Source organism: Artemia sp. Qi Xiang Cuo, chromosome 14 (assembly GCF_049724085.1).
Source record: "Artemia sp. Qi Xiang Cuo chromosome 14, ASM4972408v1, whole genome shotgun sequence".
In the NCBI taxonomy this organism is placed as follows: Eukaryota; Metazoa; Arthropoda; class Branchiopoda; order Anostraca; family Artemiidae; genus Artemia; species Artemia sp. Qi Xiang Cuo.
Genome location: NC_142807.1, coordinates 48,114,569 through 48,139,635, shown reverse-complemented (window position 1 = coordinate 48,139,635; position 25,067 = coordinate 48,114,569). Strand labels below are relative to the sequence as shown.

Here is a 25,067-nt window from a genome sequence, read left to right as displayed (position 1 = left end):
GATAACCCCATCAGAGCCCTCAGTGCAAGGGTTGTAAGTTATGCCCTGTGGGCATAGTTTATATAGAAAGTTTTTATGGTAATTTCAAAAAGGGATCATTTGATTGGAAATTGAAATTGCCCTTTTTAATAGTCGAAAGTGAGTGGAGAGTAATTAACCCATCTCTTACGCCCACCGTTTTCCCAAAAACATTCAATCAAAGTTTAGAGATAGCTATTTTGTTCAACGTAGTTGAAAGTTCTAGAAATTATGTATTTGAGGATGACAAACCCCCCAGAGTCCCAAGAAAAAAGGTTGTAAGTTCTGTCCTGGGGGCATATAAGGTTTTTATAGATAGAGTTTTCGTAAAACTTCAAAAGGGGCTCATTCAATTCGAAATTGAGAGGGCTAGTGCCCTTTGTAATAGTCGAAAGTGATTGAAGGGTAACTAACTCACCTCTCACGCCCAACATTCCTCCAAACACATCCAATCAAAATTTTTTGATAGCCATTTTGTTCAACGTAGTAGAAAGTTATGGAAATAAGGTCTTTGAGAATGACACCCTCCCCCCCCCCAAGCACTCAGGGCAAGGGTTGTAAGTTATGCCCTGGGGGCATAAAAGATTTTTATTGAAATTTTTGTCGTAGAAACTTCAAAATGGCTCATTTAATAGGAAATTGAAAGGGCTAGGGCTATTTTTAATAGTTGAAAGTGAATGGAGAGCAACTATCACCCCTTTCACGCCCACCATTTCCCCAAACACATCCAATCAAAATTTCAAGATAGCCATGTTGTTTAACGTAGTTGAAAGTTCTGGAAATTTGGTCTTAGAGGAAGACAACCACCCTAAAAAACCTTAGGGTAGGGCTTGTAATTTATGCCCTGGGGGAATATAAGGTTGATAGCGTTGTCTTTGTCGAAAGAGTTGTCGTTTCCAAAAGGGCTCATTCGATTGGAAATCAAAAGGTCTAGTGCCCTTTTTAATAGTCGAAAGGAATTGAAAGGCTTGACATCTTTATAGTAAAAATCGAAGGGGGTATAATGTATTATTTTTTTGTTGTTGTTGTTGTTTAGACCAGGGCACTTCGTATCGAAGGAGTTGTCGTGGGAACTTCGGAAAGGGCGCTTTCGATTGAAAATAGAAAGGGCTGATGCCCTTTTTAATAGTCGTAAATGATTTGAGGGAAACTAATCTCCCTTCCACTCCCACCCTCCCACTCCCACCCTCCCACTGCCACGCTCCCACGCCAATCCTCCCATTTCTGCTCTTAAAATTTAACCAAATCAAAATAGCGTAAGTATATCCAAGCTATCAAAGAAAGTAAACAGATTTTTTTGCGAATGGTATCAAGTCAAACAGTACTATTTGTGTCCAGATTTTTAAAAGGGTGTACGATGTTAAATATTGCTGAAAATTTTTCCCCAGCATACAAACAGCAGGCCAAACTGTAAAGTCTTAAAAAACAAAAAGATTTAAAGAATAATTTTCCTTTACCCTGAAAAGACAATGTCAATATAAAACGAACAGAAATTAATTAAAAAAACTTTTTCCATAAAATAAGTTTTCAAAGAAAACTAAAAAACCCCATTAAACAAAAAATGATCAAAAACAAAATCAAACAATCTATCAAACGTGAAACTACCACAAATCAGTATCGATAAATAAATGAAATGCAAAACGAACAGAAATTACAATAATTAACCGAGTCAAACTCAAAACGAGCAGAAATTAACATAAGTTGAGCCCAAAACCCCTATGCCTTTCCAAGGCCAGAACAAAATTTGCAATTTGCTGAAAAAATACAAATGAATGTACACTGTCATTTTAATATACATATACTGATATTTAGTTATAAAAATGTTAATATTATTTGATTTATTAAATTTATAAAAGTAAAAACATTCCTATTTTTTCAGTAAATTGCAAATTTTGTTCTGGCCTTGGGAAGGGATAGGGGTTTTGCGCCCAACTTATATATGATTTTTTAGTACTTTCATAAGAGCTATTTGTTCTAATTAACGGCCTTTGTGATTAAGGGGTCATTTTTAAAGAATTGGAACAAAAATCAAACTTTAGCGGAAACAGCGAGGTATTGACTAGGTAACAAAACCCCTAGTTTACGTATTAAAAATATATGAATATAGTTGGTTACGTAAGTTAATTCGTAAGTTACGTATATTTATTACTAATAAAAACCTTGTAAATAAAATTAAACAAGTTTCGAGAAAGCCATTTAACCAAATAACAGTAAAATTAATATGCAAATTTTGTTTTAATTATTCATGTACGGTGAGCCAAGATCAAAACCTGGATTAATTCAAAAACGTTCAAAAATTAAATAAAGAAACAAGTTTTTTTAACTGAAAGTAAGGAACAACGTTAAAACTTAAAACGAACAGAAGTTATTCCGTATATGAAAGGGGCTGTCCTCTCCTTAGCGCCTCACTCTTTACGATAAAGTTTGATTTTCTCACAACTCTATTTTTTAAACAATAAAAAACTTTAGCGTAAAGAGCGAGGTGTTGAGGAGGGGACAGCCCCTTTCATATACGGAATAATTTCTGTTCATTTTAAGTTTTAACGTCGTTCCTTACTTTCAGTTAAAAAGACTTATACTTTTTTAATATTTCAAGAAGCTGAACGAACAAGTTAAGCTCTAGGCCAGATTAGACGTAGCCTCGAAGTATGTGATGGAGTTTGAAAAACCTCCCGTTTTACTTGTATTTGATAGTGACTCATTGCTGTCAACTTGTCATTGCTGTAATTCAGAGCTACTTAAAAGATGTTTCTATGTCTCCACCTCAATATTGAGCTTGAAATGACATCTTACTCTAATTTTACTAAAAAGTACGGTGCCAAAACTCAGGTGGGGTCAGAAACTCTCCTGTCCACGCGTTGCTCAACTTCTTACAAGACTATCGCTTTGCTAAAAGTACTAAATTATACAATTAATTTGTAATATTTCCTACGTACTCGTTTTGATGACAAGACACCTTTTTTCTTTTACCTACTTTTTGAGTGTTCGGAACGTACCGACTTCAAGGAAACTGCAATTAGGCGATTTTTACCCTTTTCCAGTTTTTATCGCCTTATTTCTATTTAAGAGACCCCAGGAATCAGCATTTCAAAAGAGAACAGGTCTTGTAATCATTGGTATTTGTAAGGAAGACATGATGAAAGACTTAAATAATTAATTTTGCTTCAAATTGCCATTTCGGTATACATGTATGAAATACCCCCTACATAATATTCTTCATACATGTTTCTCTAACTCTCAATTCTAATGAAATATACCAAAGTAAGATAAAACATTATACTTCAGAAATAGAAATTTGGGCTATATATTTGCACCATAGTGGGAGGGGGGGTAAAGTATAGCGGGTCTGTTTCTCTGACGCACAATCCTAATGAAATATAAAAACTATGATGAAAATATAATACTTTATTAACTAAATCATGGAAACTAAAGAGGTACTTCACCTCCACCTCCCCTAATGTACAAACATATAGCTTAAATTTATTTGTAAAAAAAACGGTTATACTTAGGTTCTACTTAGATGAAGAATATTAGGTAGGGGGTATTTCATACAAGCACCGCCATTTCTATTGTACCTTATGACAAGTTGCTTTGCTTTTTACAGAAGTCAACGGTTCTTTGTCCATTCTCTATCCTTTTATCTTCATTTATTGATTTTCTGTTCTTCTCAAATTGAATGATCTCATATTTCGATTTAATCTAATTTTCATATGAATGTAGATTTTTCTTTTCAATTAGATTCGATTTATCAAATGTAACTCAATCAGTTTTTTTTCTGTTTGGATCTAGGAAATACAGTAGTTTATATATTTTCAAAAATGTTTGAATTTCATCAATAAAATAGCCATACGATCATTCAACTATTGACGCGTAGTGAAGAGATATAGTTCTTACTGATAATTAAATTTAAAAAAAAACGGATTTTTTTAACTGAAAGTAAGGAGCGAAATTAAAGCTTAAAAGGAACAAGAATTATTCCGTATATGAAAGAGGCTGTCCCCTCCTCAACGACCCGCTCTTTACGCTACAGTTTTTTTGTTGTTTTAACAAGTAGAGTTGTGAGAAAGAGTCAAACTTTAGCGTAAAGAGCGAAGCTCTGAGGAGGGGACAGCCCCTTTCATATACGAAATAATTTATGTTCGTTTTAAGTTTTAATGTCGCTCCTTTCTTTCAGTTAAAAAAAACTTGGTTTTTTTTATTTAATTTCTGAACGTTTTTGAGTTAATGCTGGTTTTGATTTTAGCTCATAGTACACGAAGAACTAAAACGAAATTTGCATATTAATTTTACTTTTTTTTTGGCTAAATGGCTTTCTCAAAATTTTGACTGTACGACTTTGAGAAAAAAGAGGTGGGGGAGGGGGCCTAGTTGCCCTCCAATTTTTGGTTGCTTAAAAAGGACACTAGAACTCTTTACTTTATGTACAAACGTTTTTATTAGTAATAAATATAAGCAACTTACGAATTAACTTACGTTACGAACTTCTATATCCGTATAATTTTGTTAAGTATATGAGGGGGTTCCCCCTCGTCTATACCACGCTCTTTACGCTAAAGTTCGAATTTTGTTCCGATTCTTTAAGAACGACCCCTGAATCACAAAGGCCGTTTAATTACGAGGCTCGTACAATAAATATCTCTTTTTTTAAATTACTAAAACTACTTTAGCGTAAAGAGTGAGGTATTGAGGAGGGGACTAACCCCCTCATATACCTAATAATTTCTGTTCATTTTAAGTTTTAATGTTGCTCCTTACTTTCAGTTGGAAAAACTTGTTTTTTTATTTAATTTCTGATTGTTTTTTAAATAATGCTGGGAAATCCAGCACCCCTTCATGGAAATTCTCTTGCCCCATGAAAAATTCCTCCATGGAAAGATCCTCCCAAGTAATTCCCTTCCCCAGACTCCCCACCTGAAAAAATTCCTCCTGAAAACGTCTCTATACCTCCCAATAACCAATACTATATGTAAACCATGGGCAAAATTCATAACTTGCAGCCCTTCCCCCGGGGATTTTGGGGGATTAATTCGTCCTCAAAGACATAGTCATTAGGTTTTCGACTATGCTGAACAAAATTGCTATTACGAAATTTTGATCCAGTGACTTTGGGAAAAAAGTGAGCGTGGGAGGGGCCTAGTTACCCTCCAATTTTTTGATCACTTAAAAAGGGCACTAGAACTTTTAATCTTCGTTCGAATGAGCCCTCTTGTGACATTCTAGGACCGCTGGATTGATGTGATCACCCCTGGGAAAAAAACAATCACGCATCCGTGATCTTTCTTCAGGCAAAAAATACAAAATTCCATGTTATTGAAGATAGGAGCTTGAAACCTCTACAGTAGGGTTCTCTGATGCACTGAATCTGACGGTGCAATTTTCATTAAGATTCTATGGCTTTTAGGGGGTATTTCTTCCTTTTTCGAAAATAAGGCAAATTTTCTCAGGCTCGTAACGTTTGATGGGTAAGACTAAATTTGACGAAACTTATATATTTAAAATCAGTATAAAAAATAAATTCTTTTGATGTATCTACTGGTATCAAAATTCAGTTTTTTTTAGTTTCGGTTACTATTGAGCTGGTTCGCTCCTTACTTACAGTTCGTTACCCCGAACCGTTTGACAGAACGAATGTAATTAACGCGCAAAAATAATTTACAAGTATTCTAAATATTATTTTTCGACCCCCCCCCCCCCCTTCAAAAAAAAATTTACAAGCCATGCCTTAAAATACAATATAGCAAGGTTGCCAACTTCTTAATGTTTGAAAATACTAAAAATCATAGCAAAATTTCGTAATTTTCATTCTTGGATGTGTGTAGGGAGTGGGGTTGAAAAAAAGCCAAAAATGTTTAAAAAAAACACATTGACTATTTTCCGACGAAAAACTCTTTTTGAAAAGTCCCCCAGTGATTTTTTTGCTCGGTTTTCTCCACTTTCCCCGCCCCTTGGAAACGTGTACTGTAGTCGCCCATGTCACATAACTAAACTTTAAGCAAAAGGATAATGATAGATAGTACGAAAGGAAATTAAAACAATAAAATAAATCCACCCCCTAGCAAGGTGGCTGCCGTTCTCCTCGACTCTTGCTCTAAAATCTGTAATATTTCTTAGTACTTACTGAAAAAAGTGATACTCTTGTAGCAGAATATGTAACACTTCACAGATGCGCGCACCATTTTGGTTTTACCAAAAATGAAATAGATTGCATGCCGAGATGGTTTTGTCAATAAATTGCATTCTGATGGCTTTGTCATGATTTTCAATCGCTTGAACCAAAAAGAGAAGGAAAACATTAATGAAATTTTGGATAGCGGATTATATAGGAGGGCTTTCCAGAAAACGAAAAAGGGCATATTGAATGATGAAACAATCACAGTTGAGTCTGAAGCTCAACTGTGCTTACCTGGCTGCCAAGGACTTGACCCTTTTTGTTTCCTTCTGCGGCAACTGAGATTTTAAGCTATGAACTAGTAAGGACTAAAAATTTATTAGCCTAAGCACTAGTGTTTAGCGAGTATTATTCAACACACTTATTTTCAGTTCAATTGTAAATGCAGGTATTGTAGTTAGACCCGTACTCTAGAACTGTTTTAGGGGGCGTGATGATACGAAATCTGATAATTGGAATATCAAACGAATTCAAATTTTGAAATGCAGAACAATTTAGGATTGGGGGAGGGGCCGACCCAAGAGCCCCCCCCCCCACATGCAAGTTCCAGATCATAGCTTAAACTTCGTTTTTCAAAGACCTCACATAAAACAGAACATGGTTACTGAAATCCGTTTAACGTACAGGATAATCTGTGGAAACCCTTTATTCAATTTGCCTGTTTGGCATGATCTTTTCGAGGTTTGATCTTAAATTGCAATGGTAGCGTGGCGATACCCGTCCTACTAAAATTAAACTAATCATCTTCAAATATCCCCATTATCAAAGCAGCTTTGATTAAACCCCCTCTTCAAATGGATTATCAGCTATGAAAGCGAATACTTTTTTAGAGTACCCTGCTCTTACCGATATGGCATAGAAATACAGAACTTCAGAATCACGGCTTGAATTACCCTGTTTAATGTTTATGCATAGCTAGTAAACGTTTGTAGCAACGTTTACTTAGTATTTTTCTTCAGATTTTTTTTTACTTTTTATTAAGGAATGACAAGTCAATGAAAAGTCTCTATTGTATATAAATAAACAAATGTTTTACCAATCTCAAGAGCAACAACTTCAGGAAAAGGGGGGAGAGATGAGCCTATAACAAAGGTTTTTGCCAAAAATATCACTTATTTATTTTACCAAGTAAAAAAAAAACCTGTATTCACGTTTGATCACCCAGAGAGGAAGGATTGCGTTCCATGAGGGGAAACTAGCGCATGTATAGTCTTCTGTATGTTTTAGCAAGACCAATTTTATACAGCAGTATGTTTATTCGAAATTATCATCTTTAATTTTTTAATATTTCTAAGGTTTTTTTCTAATTTGTTTTTAGGAAAATGAGCAGGGAAGTGATATGGGTGCTAGCCCTAGGAGACAGCAAGTGGAAACTGCAAAGGAAGCACAGCAGAGTTTTCAGGCACCTACCGCCCAACCAATTCCTGGCTCTGCTTCCATGCAACGACGAGAAGTACCTATGGTTCTTCAAAGCGATTTTAGAAAGGTATTGAAGATTTCAAACTTAAATAAGACCATTTCTGCCAGATAAGGATTATATCTTGCTGTCAACACTTTTAAAAACGAGTTGTTTCAAAAATTTATGTCACCTGACATTAAAAATATCATTTACTGAGGTATAACTGCCGTATTTGCCAGTTTGGGTAAAAAAGGTGTTAAGGGTGCCAAATCGAGAGTAGGCCTATAAGACTTGTGAAAAAATTTGACCTCCGTTGTTACAAGCTTCAGAACACTTATATTTTCGAAGTCGATTTCTTTAAAATCTTTGATATGTAGAAATGACAATTTTGCTTCAAGACTCAAGGGGAGATGTATCTGAGTAGATATAAATTTTGAAATCTGAAGCAACTTTTGCTATCTATAATTTTATTGCCAAAGGACTGCATTTTCATTCACTTAACCATTATATATTAAACTACAAATTTGTAAATCAGTTTGTCTATACTTCTTGGGTACTTGCTGATTTACTGCTAGTAAATAATTAAACTGCTCGAGTCTAAAGAATGGACATCTAAAAAGATTTTTCTACATCAAGATGGATGAAAAGTAAAATGCAAAATTTAACTGAATTTTTGTTTCCATTACAATCCATTTTTCTTTCTCTCTCTCCCTTCTTTCTTTCTATCTTGTAGCTACTAACCGTCACTATAATTTTCTATTGGTATAGATTTGCATTTCCGAAACCTTCCTCTTCCAGTTTCCGGGTTGACTACAACTACAACCCTTTTCCGTACAGACTTTTTGGGCTGAATTTTAAACCATTCTTATTTTAAAATTTCATCTTTCCTCGTCATCAAGTTAATCGACAAAATTATATTTGGAACTTTATAAAATTTAATGCACAGGATTTTTCTATAATCATCAAAGGGAAATGCATAAAGCGGCCCATCGCTTCATATTCGCAACCACACTTATACACATGATATATATAGTATTCGATATGTTATATATATTATAGACAACTATATACGTATTAGGGTGTGGATGGGTGAGGGCCGCTTACCCCATGATGCGTGGTGGGTCCCTCCCGGCATAAGAAGACGCGGGCAATAGAAGGCAACGCTAGGTAAATGCCTTGAGAAGGATGCTACGCTGTTGAGATCGTCGCTCCAAGAACTTTGGTCAAAAGCACAAGAGAGGTCGCCATGGAGAAGTGCTGTTGTCGCCTTATGCGGCGTGGGAAGACCTAAAACTAAACTAAAAATATACATATTCGCAAAATGTATGATATGTGCAACGAGTCTTGTAACCTTCTACTTTCTGTTTTTTACTCCAACTTTCAAGCTAAGTTTAGTGCTTCTATCAAATTTTATTTCTCCTTCCTCTATAGGTATATGCTTAGATATCGGTCGTTGAGGCTGAAAGCCGAGTGTATATATATATATATATATATATATATATATATATATATATATATATATATATATATTTATATATTTATTTGATTTTAGGCTATTTTAGTTTTTATCTTTGTTTTCTTAGCGTCAAAGATGCCTTGTTTCATAGAGGCGAAATATCCGCGTCGCTTTAGTTTTGTCTTTTCCTTCTATTGGCCGTAGCACCGTTTGTTTTCTTATTAATGAGATTAATCTCTCTTTTTGTTTTTAAAAAACCAAGTTTGAATTTATGTTGACTATTTACCCTTCTTTTCTCTAACAGAACCTAAAAGTTTCAAGTTCATACCCAGGGCTGTTCCCAAGTAATTATATACATGCTTTTTCGAAGACCAGAAACCCATAGTGTATTTTTATATATATCCGTCCTCCCATCCTTGAAATCACAATTAAAAACTCATTTGATCCTTGAATACCCTCCCCCCCTCAGAGTTTAAGCTCAATCCCTTAGCCATTCCCATGATAGTGTCTATACCTTAAAATTGAAAAGGAGTTAATGCACATAGCGTTTTTTGATTTACTAAAGTACGCGTATCATTTCTAGAGTACGCTCATGGGAAACTGATAACCTTGGTTCAGGGAAAGATGGGCAGATTGAATAACTTACAACCCTTGTCCCCAGAGTTGGTTTTAGGGGAGAGGCAGATGGGGCACTTGCCCCGGGTGCGGAAATTTTAGGAGCGCAAAACTTCAAATAAGCAATCTAACGGTCATGATGTAATTTTTGAAATTTAACTTTTATTAAAATAAAGTAAAGAAGCGTATAATAAAGTAAAGTATGTGAAAATAATTATTAAAATTTTAATTTATAATGAAATAAAAACAATTTATAAACAAAATTAATTTAATAATAATAGCTAAAACAATTAAAGTGATTTAATTAATATCTTAAAAATCATTTTAAAAGTTATTGTTATTTAATTAAATTGAAAATAGTTTTGTTAGTAAATAATTTTTTTTTTTAATTTGGCTTGAAAATTTTGTGGGAGACACGGGGAGGGGTCGTACTAATCAAGATTTTGCCTCAGGCACAAGAAAAGTTAGAATCACCATTACCCCGCGGGTTTTGGAGGTCTTGTCACCCCTGGAGATATATTTGTTTAACTTTTCGACTATTTTGAACCAAATGGCTATCTCACTATTTTTATCGGATGATTTTGGGATTATAGCGGTGGTTAGGAAAAAGGGACAGGGGAGGAGGGCTGGTTGCCCTTAAATCACTTCTTACTGTTAAGAAGGGCACTAGAATGTTTAAAGTTCCATTTTAGCGACTCGTTTCCCTTCTGGGCGCATTGTAAACATCTCTACATGGTTTCTTTTACATAGACATTAAAATTTCAAATTAACACCCATAGGCGTTCCTGAGATGCTGCATATACGCCCTTTTGTAAACCTGGATGCACGTTTTTTCTTTTCTTTTGGTTCAACATACCATTCAACATTTTTTGAAAGTTTCAACTTAATACTATTAGCCGTTCCTGAGATCTTGCAGATACACCTTTTTGACAACCTGGATGCAAATAGTGTCTTTTGATTCAACTCAACATCTTCCTCAACATTCCTTAAAAGTTTCTTCTTAGTATCATTACCTGTTCCAGAGGTATTGCAGATACGCCTTTTTGACAACCAGGGTGCAGGTATTGTTGAAACATGGATGCACACAATGTCTTTCAATCTACTTTATCATCCCCCTCAATATTTGCTGAAAACTTCAATTTAATACCCTTAGCCGATCCTGAGATATTACAGATGCGCCCTTTTCACAACCTGCATGCACATAGTGTCATATTTATTAGTTCAACACTCCCTCAACATTCCTTGAAAGTTTCAACCTAACTTCCTTAGCCTTTCCTGAAATGTTGCACACACGCCCTTTTGACAACTTGGATGCACATTGTGGCATTTGATTTAGACCAACACCCTCCTTAACTTCCGCCGTAAAATTTCAACTTAATTCGTCGATCTGTTCCGAATGTAGTGCATGTGCGCTAATTTGACAACTTAATGCACTTAGTGCCTTTTTGTTTAGTTCAACATCACCGTCAGTATTTCCTGAAAGTTTCAACTTAATAACCTCAGCCACTCTGAGATATTGCGGATACACCTTTTTGGCAACCCTGATGCACATAGTGTCTTTTGATGTAGGTCAAAAGGACACCTAAGATCAAACATACCACCCATTCTATGTTAAAATCTCTGTGTAAACAATAGGCAATATGTATGATTTAAAGCTCTTGCCATAGGAGTTTTGGAGGTCATGTCATCTCCAGAGGTGCATATTTATTAGATCTTTCGATGATTTCAAACAAAATGGCTATATCAAAATTTTGATCGTCTTTCTGCGGGGTTAAGATGGATGGATAGCTGAAAAGGATGTAGCAAGAAGGCTGGTCACCCTCCAATTACTTTGGACTTTTCTGAAGTAGACTAGAACTTTCAACTTCTAATCGAATGAACCCCCTTTGAAGTTTCTATGACCACTTCTTCCACACAAAGTGGCTATGTCAGAAGGAAAAATAAAATGATACATGGAAGCCAATTCGCTCTTTACTTAGGCAGAGCTCCCGCGTTGCCTTTGATAAACAGAGAAGCAATAAGTTTCAAAATTTTCTATATATAAATGGTACTGTAACATTTTTTTCGGCAAAGAAACTGTTTTTACAGGCTTGGAGTCGTTTTTCATTATTTTTTAACTTAAAAAAAGTTTTGCTCTTAATACTGCTTCCTTAAGCTAAAGAATCACATACCAGGTGCATTTGTTATGGCCCGACCTTTTGTTGGCCATCGCCATCGGGCAACTGTAGTATTTCAAAAGTCTTTATGTTACAAGACATTAATTTTACAAATTTTGTGAAGAGAAGCCTCAATTTTAATACAAATTTTAAGTAATAAAAGAGGTATCTGTCACAATGCAAGGTACCAGTCGTAATAATATATGCCCCTATAGAACGGACTGACGGTGACAGCTGTGACTCAGATGAATTTTAGTTACAGTTGCAGGGATATATAGACAGGACACCAGGTAAAAATGTAGCATCCTTATCAAAGGATTTTAATGTCCAGATTGTTATGAATAGGGACACGTGGTATGCTAGCTTAGGTAAATTTGGTATAGGAAAGGAAAAAAGGAACGGTTATAGGCACATACAATTTCGTAGGTATAGCAATCTAATTATAACCAATACAGGATTTGGGCATACCGTACTGATTATATTATTGTAAATTGACGACTGGCAGGATCAATACAAGATGCTAGTGTGTATAATAGCGCTGCTATTGATGTTAAAACTAAAGAATACCATCTAGTAGTGTCTAGAGTTAATCTAAAGCTGAAATTCAGGAAGGACAACTACCTTCCGAGAAGTTATGACGTGGATAGATCCCAGGATGAGAACTTGAGAGGAGCTTTCCAGGAACAGTTGAACATGAAATTGGAGAGTCTAAAATTTGGGAATATAGAAGACGGATGGAAATTTTTTAGGAAAATAATTGGAGAAGTAGCAGATTATGTCTTGGGGAGGAACGTTAGAAACACAGCTAGGAATACTAGTGAAAACGCATTAAGCTTGGTAAAGAAAGGAGGGGTTTGTACACGAAATATTTTATTGATGCCAATAAGAGAAATGTAAAGGAAATAGAGAAAACATAAAAAAGTGAATTAATGAGATGTCAAGTGGAGGTCATGGATTAAATTGCCGAAAATCTGAAAAATGTAGCCTGACGGCCTAATAGTAAAATATTGTATTTGCACGTTAAAAATATGGGAGGGAGTAGTCAATCTGGACTAGTCCCATTTAAAGATAAGAACAGGGCCACATTTAGTGAAAAGGAAAGAGTCAAAGGGAGAAGGGTGGAAAATTTTGAGAATTTGCTAAACCGTGACAAAGTTACAGGAAAAGGTTTATGACAATTTGAAAGTGAAAGAAGATTTATTTTCAGAAGAAGAGTTAGAAACGGTACTAAAGGGAATAAAAGTAATAAGGCCTTGGGTGCTGGTAGTGTGGTAAACGAGTTTTGAAAAGCTGTGGCTTTGAAGATAGAGATAAATTACAAAAGGAAAAATAAGAAAGGTGATAAGAGTGAGTGCGGCAATTATAGATATTAGCTTGGCTTCTGTAGGAAGAAAATTACTTACGTTGATGATACTTTTTAGACTTTGTGGTGCTGTATACAATGTTTTAATGGAAGAATAATTTGGTTTTAGGAAGGGCAAGAAATGTGTCGACCAAAATTTTACCTTTAGATTAATAGTTGAGAAGTGCTTGAATCATCAGATCCCTCTAGCCCTCAGTCTTATAGATTATGAGCAAGCGTTTGATTTAGCTGATAGAACAGCTTTAGCGACGGTCCTATCCTTGTATTAAAGACATTGAAGTGATTACTGTTATGTGCAGAACAATATTGCTGTGATTAAGGTAGGAATTGAGGCTAGTATTCAGTTTTGTATTGAATCAGGAGTTAAGCAGGATTGAGTTCTATTCATTATTTACGGATAATTTTGATGGACTTTGTTCTAAGGAGCACAACAAAGGCTATTGGAGAGCATTAAATCAAATGATTCTCTGAATCTTCTAGACTTAGATTATGCTGATGATTTGAGTGCTCTTGATAAAAATGTTAGCAAAATGAATGATTATTATTAATAAAAAACTATGGATGCAATGAAGATATAAAAAGTAGCATAGTCAAGGCCCAGGGTATTTTTTCCTAATCATAGGCAGCTCGATAGCGCTGCCTCAATAAAGAACCACGTGGGCACAATGTATTATTTATTTTTCTTTTTTTCTTCGTCTTCTTTCTTCTCCATACCCGGGAACTTCGTATTGAAGGAGTTGTCGTAGAAACTTCGAAAAGGGCTTATTCGATTGGAAATTGGAGTAGCTAGTGCCCTTTTTAACAGTCGAAAGTGATTGGAGGGCAACTAACCCCACTCCCACGCCCATCATTCCCCCAAACCTATCCTATCAAAATTTTGAGATAGTCATTTTGTTCAGCGTAGTTGATTTCCATTTAGAAAATATCTTTTTGAGGAGGACACTCCACCACAACCCTCGTGATTAGGGTTTTAAGTTATGCCCTGAGGACATATAAGAACGATGTTGGCACAATGTATCATTTATTATTTTTTCCTTTATAGCAGGGCACTTCATATGGAAGGGGTCGTCGTAGAAACCTAAAAGGGGTTCATTCGACTGGAAATCGAGAGTTCCAGTGCCCTTTTTAATAGTTGAAAGTGATTGGAGGGCAACTAGCCCCCCCCCACGCCCATCATTCCCCCATACACATCCAATCAAAATTTTGAGATAGCCATTTCGTTAAGCGTAGTTAATTTCCAGATAGAAAATATGTTTTTGAGGAGGACAATCCCCCACAACCCTCAGGGCAAGGGTTTTAAGTTATGCCCTGGGGGCATATAAGGTTTTCATAGAATGCGTTGTCGTGGAAACTTCAAAAAGGCTCATTCGATTCGAAATTCAAAGGGCTAGTGCCCTTTTTAATAGTCGAAAGTGATTGGAGGGCAACTAGCCCCCCCCCCCCAAGCCCATCATTCCCCCAAACACATCTAATCAAAATTTTAAGATAGTCATTTTGTTCAGCGTAGTTTATTTCTGGATAGAAAATATGTTTTTGAGGAGGAAACTCCCCCATAACAGTCAGGGCCATGGTTGTAAGGTATACCTTGAGATAAAATAAGGTTTTTATAGATGGTGGTTTCGTAGAAACTTCAAAAAATGCTCATATAATCGAACATTCAAAGGGCCAGTACCCTTTGTCATCGTTGAAATTGGTTGGAGTACTACCTGCCCCCCCCCACGCCCATATTTCTCCCAAACACATTAAATCAAAATTTTGAGATAGCCATTTTGTTCAGCGTAGTTGATTTCCATATAGAAAAGATGTTTTTGAGGAGGACACTCCCCCACAGCCCTGGGGGCATATACGGATTTTATAGAAGGCGTTGTCGTAGAAACTTCAAAAAAAGCTCATTTGACTGGAAATTCAAAGGGATAGTGCCCTTTTTAATAGTCGAAAGTAATTGGAGGGCAACTACCCCCCCCCCCCACGCCCATCATTCCCCCAGACAAATCCAATAAAATTTTAAGAGTCATTTTGTTCAGCGTAGTTGACTTCCAGATCGAAAATATGTTTTTGAGGAGGACACTCCCCCACAACCCTCAGGGCAAGGGTTGTAAGTTATGTCGTGGGGGTATATAAGGTTTTTATTGAAAGCTTTGTCGTAGAAACTTGAAAAAGGGCTCATTTGATTTGAAATTCAAAGGGCTAGTACACTTTTTAATAGTCGAAAGTGATTTGAGGGCAATTAACCCCCCTCTCATGCCTATCTGTTCCCCAAACACATCTAATCAAAATTTTTTGATAGCCATTTTATTCAACGTAGTTGAAAGTTTTGGAAATTAGGTCTTTAAGGATGATAATCTTCCCCCCACAGCCCTCAGGGCAAGGGTTGTAAGTTATGCCCTGCGGGCTTCTAAATTTTTTATTGGAAGCGTTATCTTTGAAACTTCAAAAGGGTTCATTCAATTGGAAATTGAAAGGGCTAGTGCCTTTTTAATAGTTGAAAGTGATTGGATAGCGACTAACGGCCCTCTCACGCCCACCATTTTCCCAAACACATTCGATCAAAATTTTGAGATATCCATTTTGTTCAACGTAATTGAAAGTTCTGGAAATTAGGTCTTTTAGGATGATAACCCCCTTCGAGCCCTCAGTGCAAGGGTTGTAAGTTATGCCCTGGGGGCATATAAAGTTTTTATTGAAAGTGTTGTCGTAGAAATTTCAAAAGGGGTTATTCAATTGGGAATTGAAAGGGCTAGTGCCTTTTTTAATAGTTGAAAGTGATTGGATAGCGACTAACGGCCATCTCACGCCCACCATTTTCCAAAACACATCCAATCAAAATTTTGAGATAGTCATTTTGTTCAGCGTAGTTGATTTCCAGATAGAAATTATGTTTTTGAGGAAGACAGTCCCCCACAGCCCTTAGGGCAAGGGTTGTAAGTTATGCCCTGGGGGCATGCAAGGTTTTTTATAGAAGGCGTTGTCGTAGAAACTTCAAAAAAGGCTCATTCGATTGGAAATTCAAAGGGCTAGTGCCCTTTTTAGTAGTCGAAAGTAAGTTATGCCATGGGGGCATATAAGGTTTTTATTTAAAGCGTAGAAACTTCAAAAGGGCTTATTCAATTGGAAATTGAAAGGGCTAGTGCCTTTTTTAATAGTTGAAAGTGATTGGAGAGCGACTAACGCCCCTCTCACGCCCACCATTTTCCCAAACACATCCAATCAAAATTTTGAGATATCTATTTTGTTCAACGTAGTTGAAAGTTCTTGAAATTAGGTCTTTTAGGACGATAACCCCCTTAGAGCCCTCAGTGCAAGGGTTGTAAGTTATGCCCTGGGGGCATATAAAGTTTTTGTTGAAAGCGTTGTCTTAAAAATTCCAAAAGGAGTCATTCAATTGGGAATTGAAAGGGCTAGTGCGTGATTGGATAGCGACTAACGCCCCTCTCACGCCCACCATTTTCCAAAACACATCCAATAAAAATTTTAAGATATTCATTTTGTTCAACGTAGAGGAACGTTCTGGAACTTAGGTCTTTTAGGACGATAACACCCTCAGAGCCCTCAGTGCAAGGGTTTTAAGTTATGCCCTGGGGGCATATAAGGTTTATATAGAAAGATCTCTTATAAAACATAGCCAGCGCAATCGCGCTGCCTAATTAAAGAACGGTGACACTCGACAACGAGACAAAAAACGGGAACTAAGTAAAGAGGAGGACACTCCCCCACAACCCTCAGGGCAAGGGTTTTAAGTTATGTCCTGGGGGTATATAATAACGATGTTGGACAAATGTATTATTTATTAATTTTTTCCTTTAGAGCATGGCGCTTCTTATCGAAGAAATTGTCGTAGAAACTTCGAAAATGGCTCTCTCAATTGGAAATTGGAGTGGATTGTGCCACTTTTCAATAGTCAAAAGTGATTGGAAGGTTTACTAACACCCCTTCCACGCCCACCATTTCCCGAAACACATCCAATCAAAATTTTGGGATAGCCATTTTGTTCAGCGTAGTTGATTTCCAGATAGAAATTATACTTTTGAGGAAGACAGTCCCCCACAGCCCTTAGGGCAAGGGCTTTAAGTTATGCCCTGGGGGCATACAAGGTTTTTTATAGAAGGCGTTGTCGTAGAAACTTCAAAAAAGGCTCATTCGATTGGAAATTCAAAGGGCTAGTGCCCTTTTTAATAGTCGAAAGTAAGTTATGCCATGGGGGCATATAAGGTTTTTATTTAAAGCGTAGAACCTTCAAAATGGCTTATTTAACTGGAAATTTAAAGGGCTAGTGCCTTTTTTAATATTTGATAGTAATTGGAGAGCAACTAACGCCCCTCTCACGCAAACCATTTTTCCAAACATATACAATCAAAATTTTGAGATATTCATTTTGTTCAACGTAGTTGAAAGTTCTTGAAATTAAATCTTTCAGGATGATAACCCCCTCAGAGCCCTCAGTTCAAGGGATGTAAGTTATGCCCTGGGGGCATATAAAGTTTATATAGAAAGTTGTCATCGAAATTTCAAAAAGGGCTCATTTGATTGGAAATTGAAATTGCCCTTTTTAATAGTCGAAAGTGAGTGGAGAGTAATTAACCGCCCTCATACGCCCACCACTTCTCCAAAAACATTCAATCAAAGCGTAGAGATAGACATTTTGTTCAACATAGTTGAAAGTTCTGGAAATTATGTATATAAGGATGACAAACCCACCAGAGCCCCAAGGTCAAAGGTTGTAAGTTCTGCCCTGACGGCATATAAGGTTTTTATAGATAGAGTTGTCGTAAAACTTCAAAAGGGGTTCATTCAATTGGAAATTAGAGGGCTAGTGCCCTTTGTAATAGTCGAAAGTGATTGGAGGGTAACTAACCCCCTCTCACGCCCACCATTCCTCCAAAAACATCCAATCAACATTTTCAGATAGCCATTTTCTTCAACATAGTAGAAAGTTCTGGAAATTAGGTCTTCGAGAATTACACCCCCCCAGCACTCAGGGCAAGGGTAGTAAGTTATCCCCTGGGGGCATATAAAGTTTTTACTGAAAGTGTTGTCGTAAAAACTTCAAAAGGGCTCATTTGATTGGAAATTCAAAGGGCTAGATTTTTAATAGTTGAAAGCAATGGGAGAGCGACTACCGCCCCTCTCACGCACACCATTTCCCCAAACACATCCAATCAAAGTTTTGAGATAGCCATTTTGTTTAACGTAGTTGAAAGTTCTGGAAATTCGGTCTTGCAGGATGACAACCACCCTAACAGACCTTAGGGTAAGGGTTGTAATTTATGCCCTGCGGGCATATACGGTGTTTATAGAAAGCATTGACGTTTCCAAAAGTAATAGTCAAAAGTGATTGGAAGGCTTGACATTTTTATAGCAAAGATCAATGTGGGTACAATGTATTATTTTTTGTTGTTGCTGCTGTTTAGACCAGGGCACTTCGTATCGAAGGAATTGTAGTGGGAACTTCGAAAAGGGCTCATTCGACTGAAAATAAAAGGGTCGATGGCCTTTTTAATAGTCGAAAGTGATTGGAGGGCAACTTATCCCCCTTCCACTCCCACCCTCCCCAGCTCACCCTCCCATTTGCCCATTATGTTTAAAAACTAAATGTTGCCTAAAGATAAAATCAAAATACGCTTTGATAATGCCAATTCCCAATAAGGTATCTCTGCAGTATCCGAAGAACGACTGAGAGTATTATGTTCAAACTTTCGGGGCTACTTCTGCTCTTACAATTTAACCAAATTAAAATAGCGTAAGTGCATCCAAGCTGTCAAAGAAAGCAAACAGATTTTCTTGCAAATGGTATCAAGTTTTCCATTTCAGGTCAACTAGAGGAGGTATGAAACTAAATTAAACAGTACTATTTGTGTCCAGATTTTTAAAAGGGTGTATGTTGTTAAAAATTGCTGAAAATTGTTCTCCAGCATACAAATAGCAGGCAAAACTATAAAGTCTTAAAAAAAAATACAAATGAATGTGCATTGTCAGTCTAATATACATATACTGATATTTAGCAATCAAAATATTAATATTATTTGATTTATTAAAGTTATAATAGTAAAAAATTTAAATTTTTCAGTAAAGTGCAAATTTTGTTTGGCCTTGGGAAGGCATAGGGGTTTTGCGCCCAACTTATGTTAATTTCTGCTTGTTTTGAGTTTGATTCGGTTATTTATTGTAATTTCTGTTCGTCTTGGGTTTCATTTATTTATCGATGCTAATTTTTGGCAGTCTTATGCTTGGTAGATTATTTGATTTTAGTTTTGCTCATTTTTTGTTTAATGGAGTTCTTTACTTTTCTTTGAAAAACTTACTTTGTTGAAAAAGTTTTTTTCAATTAATTAAAAAAAAAAAATTGAAAGAAGAGGAAAATAGGTCAATGAACCAAGATTAAGATTATTATAAGCTATGGTGATGACAATAGTCAAGTAAGTTCTGAAACCTGGGTACTTTGGAAGACGGAGGGCTTGCGGATGAAAGATGATAGATTGCCAGAGACCACCCTTTTCGGCCATCCACCTAGGGTCAAACCAAAAGCAGTTTTACAGCACTTTACAAACAACGGATGTAAAGAGGGAAGCTGTAAATAGATTGGGATGGAGAAAGAGCGTGCACAGCTGTGTTGGCCTCAGACGGTGAGGTGAGACAGTGATTTGTTGGTACTATCAGTAGTACTAAAGGAATATACCGTGTTATGAGAAGAAACCCAGATACGATAGGAGGAAATGGGGTAAGCCATTCGGCACAACTCTCAGAGTTTGAGAGGATGGCTGTAAATCTAAGTTCAACATCCATTTCATAGTCTTTTGAATAACCGAATGCACCAGGTCTATTGACAATATCTGCTGAGCTTGAGCCTGATAAGTGCAGTGAAGTACCATTTAAAGACCCTTTTGAGGCTTACCACTAGTCTTCTATAGGGCATTTCTATCACTAATTATCATCTTTCATATCACTTGAGCAATATGATTAACAGTTAGTTAGTGAATTGCCCAGACGGTGTCTTTCATATTATGCATCATTTTTTTTTTTTGGAAACAGTCAGACATTTTGAAACCCAAGCATGGATAAAATGCTGACTATATACGAAGCAGCTTTCCATTTATTTTGCTAGTTGTTTATTTTAAAGGCACGTTTAATATTGTTAGAGCTGTTTTTTTCCATTTTAAAACTTTTTAGTCTATCCCTTTTTTGTAGCAGAAACAATACAAGTTCACTTTTTCATCGCGAATGTAAGAGAAGTGCATGTTCTCTTATACAAACAAAATTTATGACCAGAGATCAAGAGAGACATTTTCATCTTCCTTGGATTATGCAGGAAAGGGAAAATGCCAAAAGTTTTGATTCCTGATACTAGAAAGACCAAGGAAAGAAAACTAGTCATGGTTATTTAAAAAACAAAGAAAAAATCCCATTAAAATATTTTGAACGTCAAATTTACAACTTCCAATCCTTAAGACTGAAGGAAAACAATCAGTTCTCAATAAAACTTGGCTAATTCTAAAATTTGAAAACTATGGATTAATTGATTTAGATAGAGAGCGTTGTGCAGGTTTATCACTAGAGTTTGGATATTAAAACGCCATGTGGTGGGGTGCTGTATCACTAGCACCACATCAGGTTGAACAAATGATTGATGGAAATCAATCAATAAAAATGAATACAAAGGGACAAAGTCCATGCTGTTTACATAACATTTTTTACCAAAACAAACAATTACTTGGCCTTTTTCTTAAAGCAAATTTCACAATTCAAAGTTTAATCTTGAATTGTATTCCTCAAGTAAAATACACCTGTTGCCAAGGATGAAGGGACAGAAATAAAAGAAAACTTCATCGCAAAAATGAATTTTAGCTATTATTTTTTCCAAAATTTTTGAACATTAATTGTTTAACATTAGGTTTTGAAGACTCACTCTTTCTTTGCTCTCTCAAAGGAACTGTTTGGCAAGAAAACAAGTAATTGGGGCGTTTGGGGGCTCCACTCGTCCTATTTGTCCATCATGAAAAATGTGCATATTTGGAATATCTGTTTTAAAATGCTAAATGAAACCGTTTAGGGCATCTGCTACTTAACTGCTAATTCTATACAAACATATCTTTGGGGACAGAAGCACTGCCTAAATAAGCATACTCTCCTCTATTTCCTTTTCTTCTGCTATCCTTGTTTTTTTTTGCATGCTACTTTTATTTCTTTCTCATTAGTTTCTTTTTTTATTTCTTCCATGTTAGTGTTTCTAAACAATTCCTTAACAAGGTTTTTTTTCTCATGTAATTACATTGCTTACGTCATTATTCCTCATGAATTTTGATGTATTATCAGCTACCGTAACGAATTTCTATTAGTGAGAATTTAGGGGGGAAGTCTAAGGGGAAAAATTGGTTGTTTTTTTCAGTTTTTTCAATGAAAATACCAAAAAAGTTTTTTTTTTTAAATGAACATATCCCAAAAAAACATTTTTCAAATTCAAAGGAGGGGCGGATAGAATCAGAGGGAAACGTTCCCTTTTGCTACCCACCGAGTTGACGCCACTGGTTTCTATGAAACTCTCTCTGCACCTGATGAAAGGAATACTTATTGATTTATTTTTGTAATTAAAGGAAATAAAGTGAACAGGCAGCTATACATAAAATAGTTATTAATGCATTATATATTACGGTTATTGACAAGGAGCCTTCCCAAGCTAAAAAATCTCTCTTAACGGCATTGTCGAGTATTTTTTAATAGCATTTTTTGGGTCATAAAAGCTTTAATCTTCTAACTTTTACCAGGTGAGTGGGATCTCAACAGAGATATTTCGTCAAATTGAAACAATTGAAAATGACACTCATGATATGGCAACTCAGGCTGCGATTGAAGCGGTCGAAAGAAGGGGAGAAATGATTGTCCGACAGCTTGACACTAGACAAATGGGATTTGCGGTTGCTGAAAGGGCAAGGGCTTTTCTTTCATTGCAGGTAAGGATAATCTTTTTCTCTCTTTGTTGAAGTAGTAATTTCTATAAGTTGACAAAAAAGACTGGTTGGTTTTTCTCCGAGTTGCAGACCGGGGAAGGTAAAGGCGTTCTCAAATGCAAATTCCAAAGGATAAATGACTTTGTTTCATATATACTTTAAATTTGAAAACAAATTAACATGTACATTAAGTATTTACTGTCTAGAATAACTTAAGCTAACAAGTGTTAACTTAAGCCGTAGCACCTTATTAGTTCTGCACTTAGTACGTTTAAAATGGGTTTATTGAGTAGTGGGACAGGTAGGACAAATTTACCTTTTGAAAAACATATAAATATATTCCTTTAGCGTCTTAGCACGTCATCAATGTATATTTGTACATTGTTTTCTCACTCTGTCTCCCCCTCTATCTGTCACTCTTCTCTCTTTTTCTCACTATCTCCGCCCCTTTTCATCTCTTCCCATCTCTATTACTGTCCCATCTCTCGCTCGTCATAACAGTCCCACCGAATTAATTTTCCAACTTTCTGTCACTATATTTTGGTGACTGAAATTATCAATTTTTCTTACCTCTGTTTTACAAATAATGTTCTTTTGACCATAAGGTTCTTTTTTTCCACTTTCTGCTTTTGCTACTTCTACTTTGCAGTCTCTCCTTAAGATCCACTGTTTTTGATACTCTGATTTAAGCGAAATAAATATTTTACAGCTCAACGGTATTCTTACTTTTGAAGTAAGAAGTCTCTTATTTATTATTCCCCCAAATCGGTTCACCTAAATTTAGTTCTTCGGTTTCCGGGTTTGGTCTCTCTTGGCCTAAAATTAGGGCAGAAGTTTGCTGATTCTGGTATTTTCAGTAAATTAAGTGTATAAATACATACATATATATATATATATATATATATATATATATATATATATATATATATATATATATATATATATATATATATATATATATATATATATATATATATATATATATATATATATATATATATATATATATATATATATATATATATATATATATATATATATATATATATATATATATATATATATATATATATATATATGTATATATACATTAAAATTTACAGAAATCTAAGTATATCTAAAATCAGGGATTAAAGCTGCTATTCTTGGTGCCCAAGAAAATCAATACGGCAATGAAGATATTATTTCATTACCCGATAAACAATACAGTTGCCGGCTGCATTGTTACTTGCTAATTTTGGTGCTCACGGGAATCAACCAAGTACTCTAGAGACCATGATAATTTTTTCATGTGCACATGAAAGAAATAAGAGGATAGATCTTTGTTGGTTTACCCCCCCCCCCTCTAAGATTAAGGATATAGAGTGATAAGAATTAAGAAAAATAGGATAAAAGGGGTAGCGGGGACTTGAAGCCTCATACAGTAAATTACTGGGCCAAAATTTGTTGCTTCTTCATGAGACGTCTTTTAGATAAATGTGAAGGCACCATCTACCCCATAACTCCTGTTTATTTGGAGTGATTGTACTTCTATAGATGTCTTTGTGTACCAAAATTAGCAATAATAATCTGACTCTCTTATATTCAGCGAGATGCTATGGTGCCATCCGTTTTCCTACATTATTTTCTAAGGGTACTGGAATTACTAAGCCGCTATCCCAGCTTTGAATGCTATTGGGCTTCGGAATCAGGAAACTGACACCCTTATTTTAGGTCCCAAACAGCACCGGCCCGGGTACCAAAATATCTGATTTTAGGGAATATCGCCTCCAACTATGTTTTTACACATCTTGAAGCTTCTTCTAATGAAAGATTCGGGTATCCAAATTATTTCTGTCAATGATTTTGAACCTGTATTCGCGCTGACCAGACGTTCAGTTGAAACAGTATCCGGCTAGTGTGGCAGTATGGGTCAGGGGTAAAGTTCTCAGAGACGGAGAGTATAGTACGAAAACACAACTCAGAAGAAACGAAAGATTGGTTTAATTCCTTACCTAATTTGATTACAGAAGAAAAGCATTAATTAGTTTCTCCGTAAAATTTTGGTAACAAACTTGCTCTTGAGGTATTATTTGCTAAAACAGATCAATGTGATGCTGATTAAGACAAGGAATAAAGCAACGAACAGCTTCAGATCTCCAAGAACCAGGGTTGCCACCCTGGCCAGGAAGAATTTACTAAATCTGAGAGGAAAAATTTACTAAATCACATCTGTTTTTACTAAATGCTAAAAACAAATTTTTACACCATCGATGCACCATCAAGCATCGATTTTTACTATAGGAGGATAATCAATAGGATTTTCACAATATTTTTTCCTTTTTTTTCTCTTTTCCTCTTTTCTTTCGTTTTCACAGTATGATTGAAAATTCTGGAAACCAATAAGTTCAAAAATCCTTTTTTTATTATTTGGATGTACTTATTTGGATAGGCTTCATATTCCAGATGCGGTGTATCCAAGACGTCAAACAAGAGTAGTAAGCTTGTATAAGATTTCAAGCGTACATTCAAGCCTACAAGAATATACAGTGTGGTTTCACGTGGACATTGCAAAAAGCGACAAATCCTTTACCTATAAAGTGGCCAAGCATGTTTTGAAACTATAGTCAAGGCTGTATAAGATAACCAGACTGGTTTTTGAGGCAATACCCATTTCTTAGGGCCAATCAGAGACAGCGGAGGTTATTCTATATACGATTACTTGATTGGTAATTGGATTTGAATAAAAGGAGTGATTTTTATTGCAATTCATATTAGTAAGAGCAATGAATTCAGAGAGAATAGTTTATTTGAGAGGATATTAGTAGAGAAAATGATTGGTGCATTTACATTATTGGAGATTGATGGTGGAGCCGGTAGCAGCAAAGATATACGAGTACCAAATGTGGCTGTGGAAATAACCGGAAGATGTACACTATGCCTTGAATGGGACGATATGTATACTAGATACAT

The 25,067-nt window shown here is 35.8% G+C and overlaps 1 protein-coding gene across 1 annotated transcript in view; it reads left to right on the top strand.

The window, feature by feature from the left end:
• The window catches only part of LOC148944551 (rho GTPase-activating protein 100F-like), a 33,279-nt gene extending 9,266 nt beyond the window's left edge, over positions 1-24,013 (top strand). The window contains exons 2-4 of the mRNA XM_089099960.1: positions 7,506-7,673; positions 21,933-22,118; positions 23,873-24,013. Coding sequence (XP_088956086.1) covers positions 7,506-7,673; positions 21,933-22,118; positions 23,873-24,013 — 495 coding nt within the window. The remainder of the gene's footprint in view (positions 1-7,505; positions 7,674-21,932; positions 22,119-23,872) is intronic.
• The last annotated feature ends 1,054 nt before the right edge of the window (positions 24,014-25,067 follow it).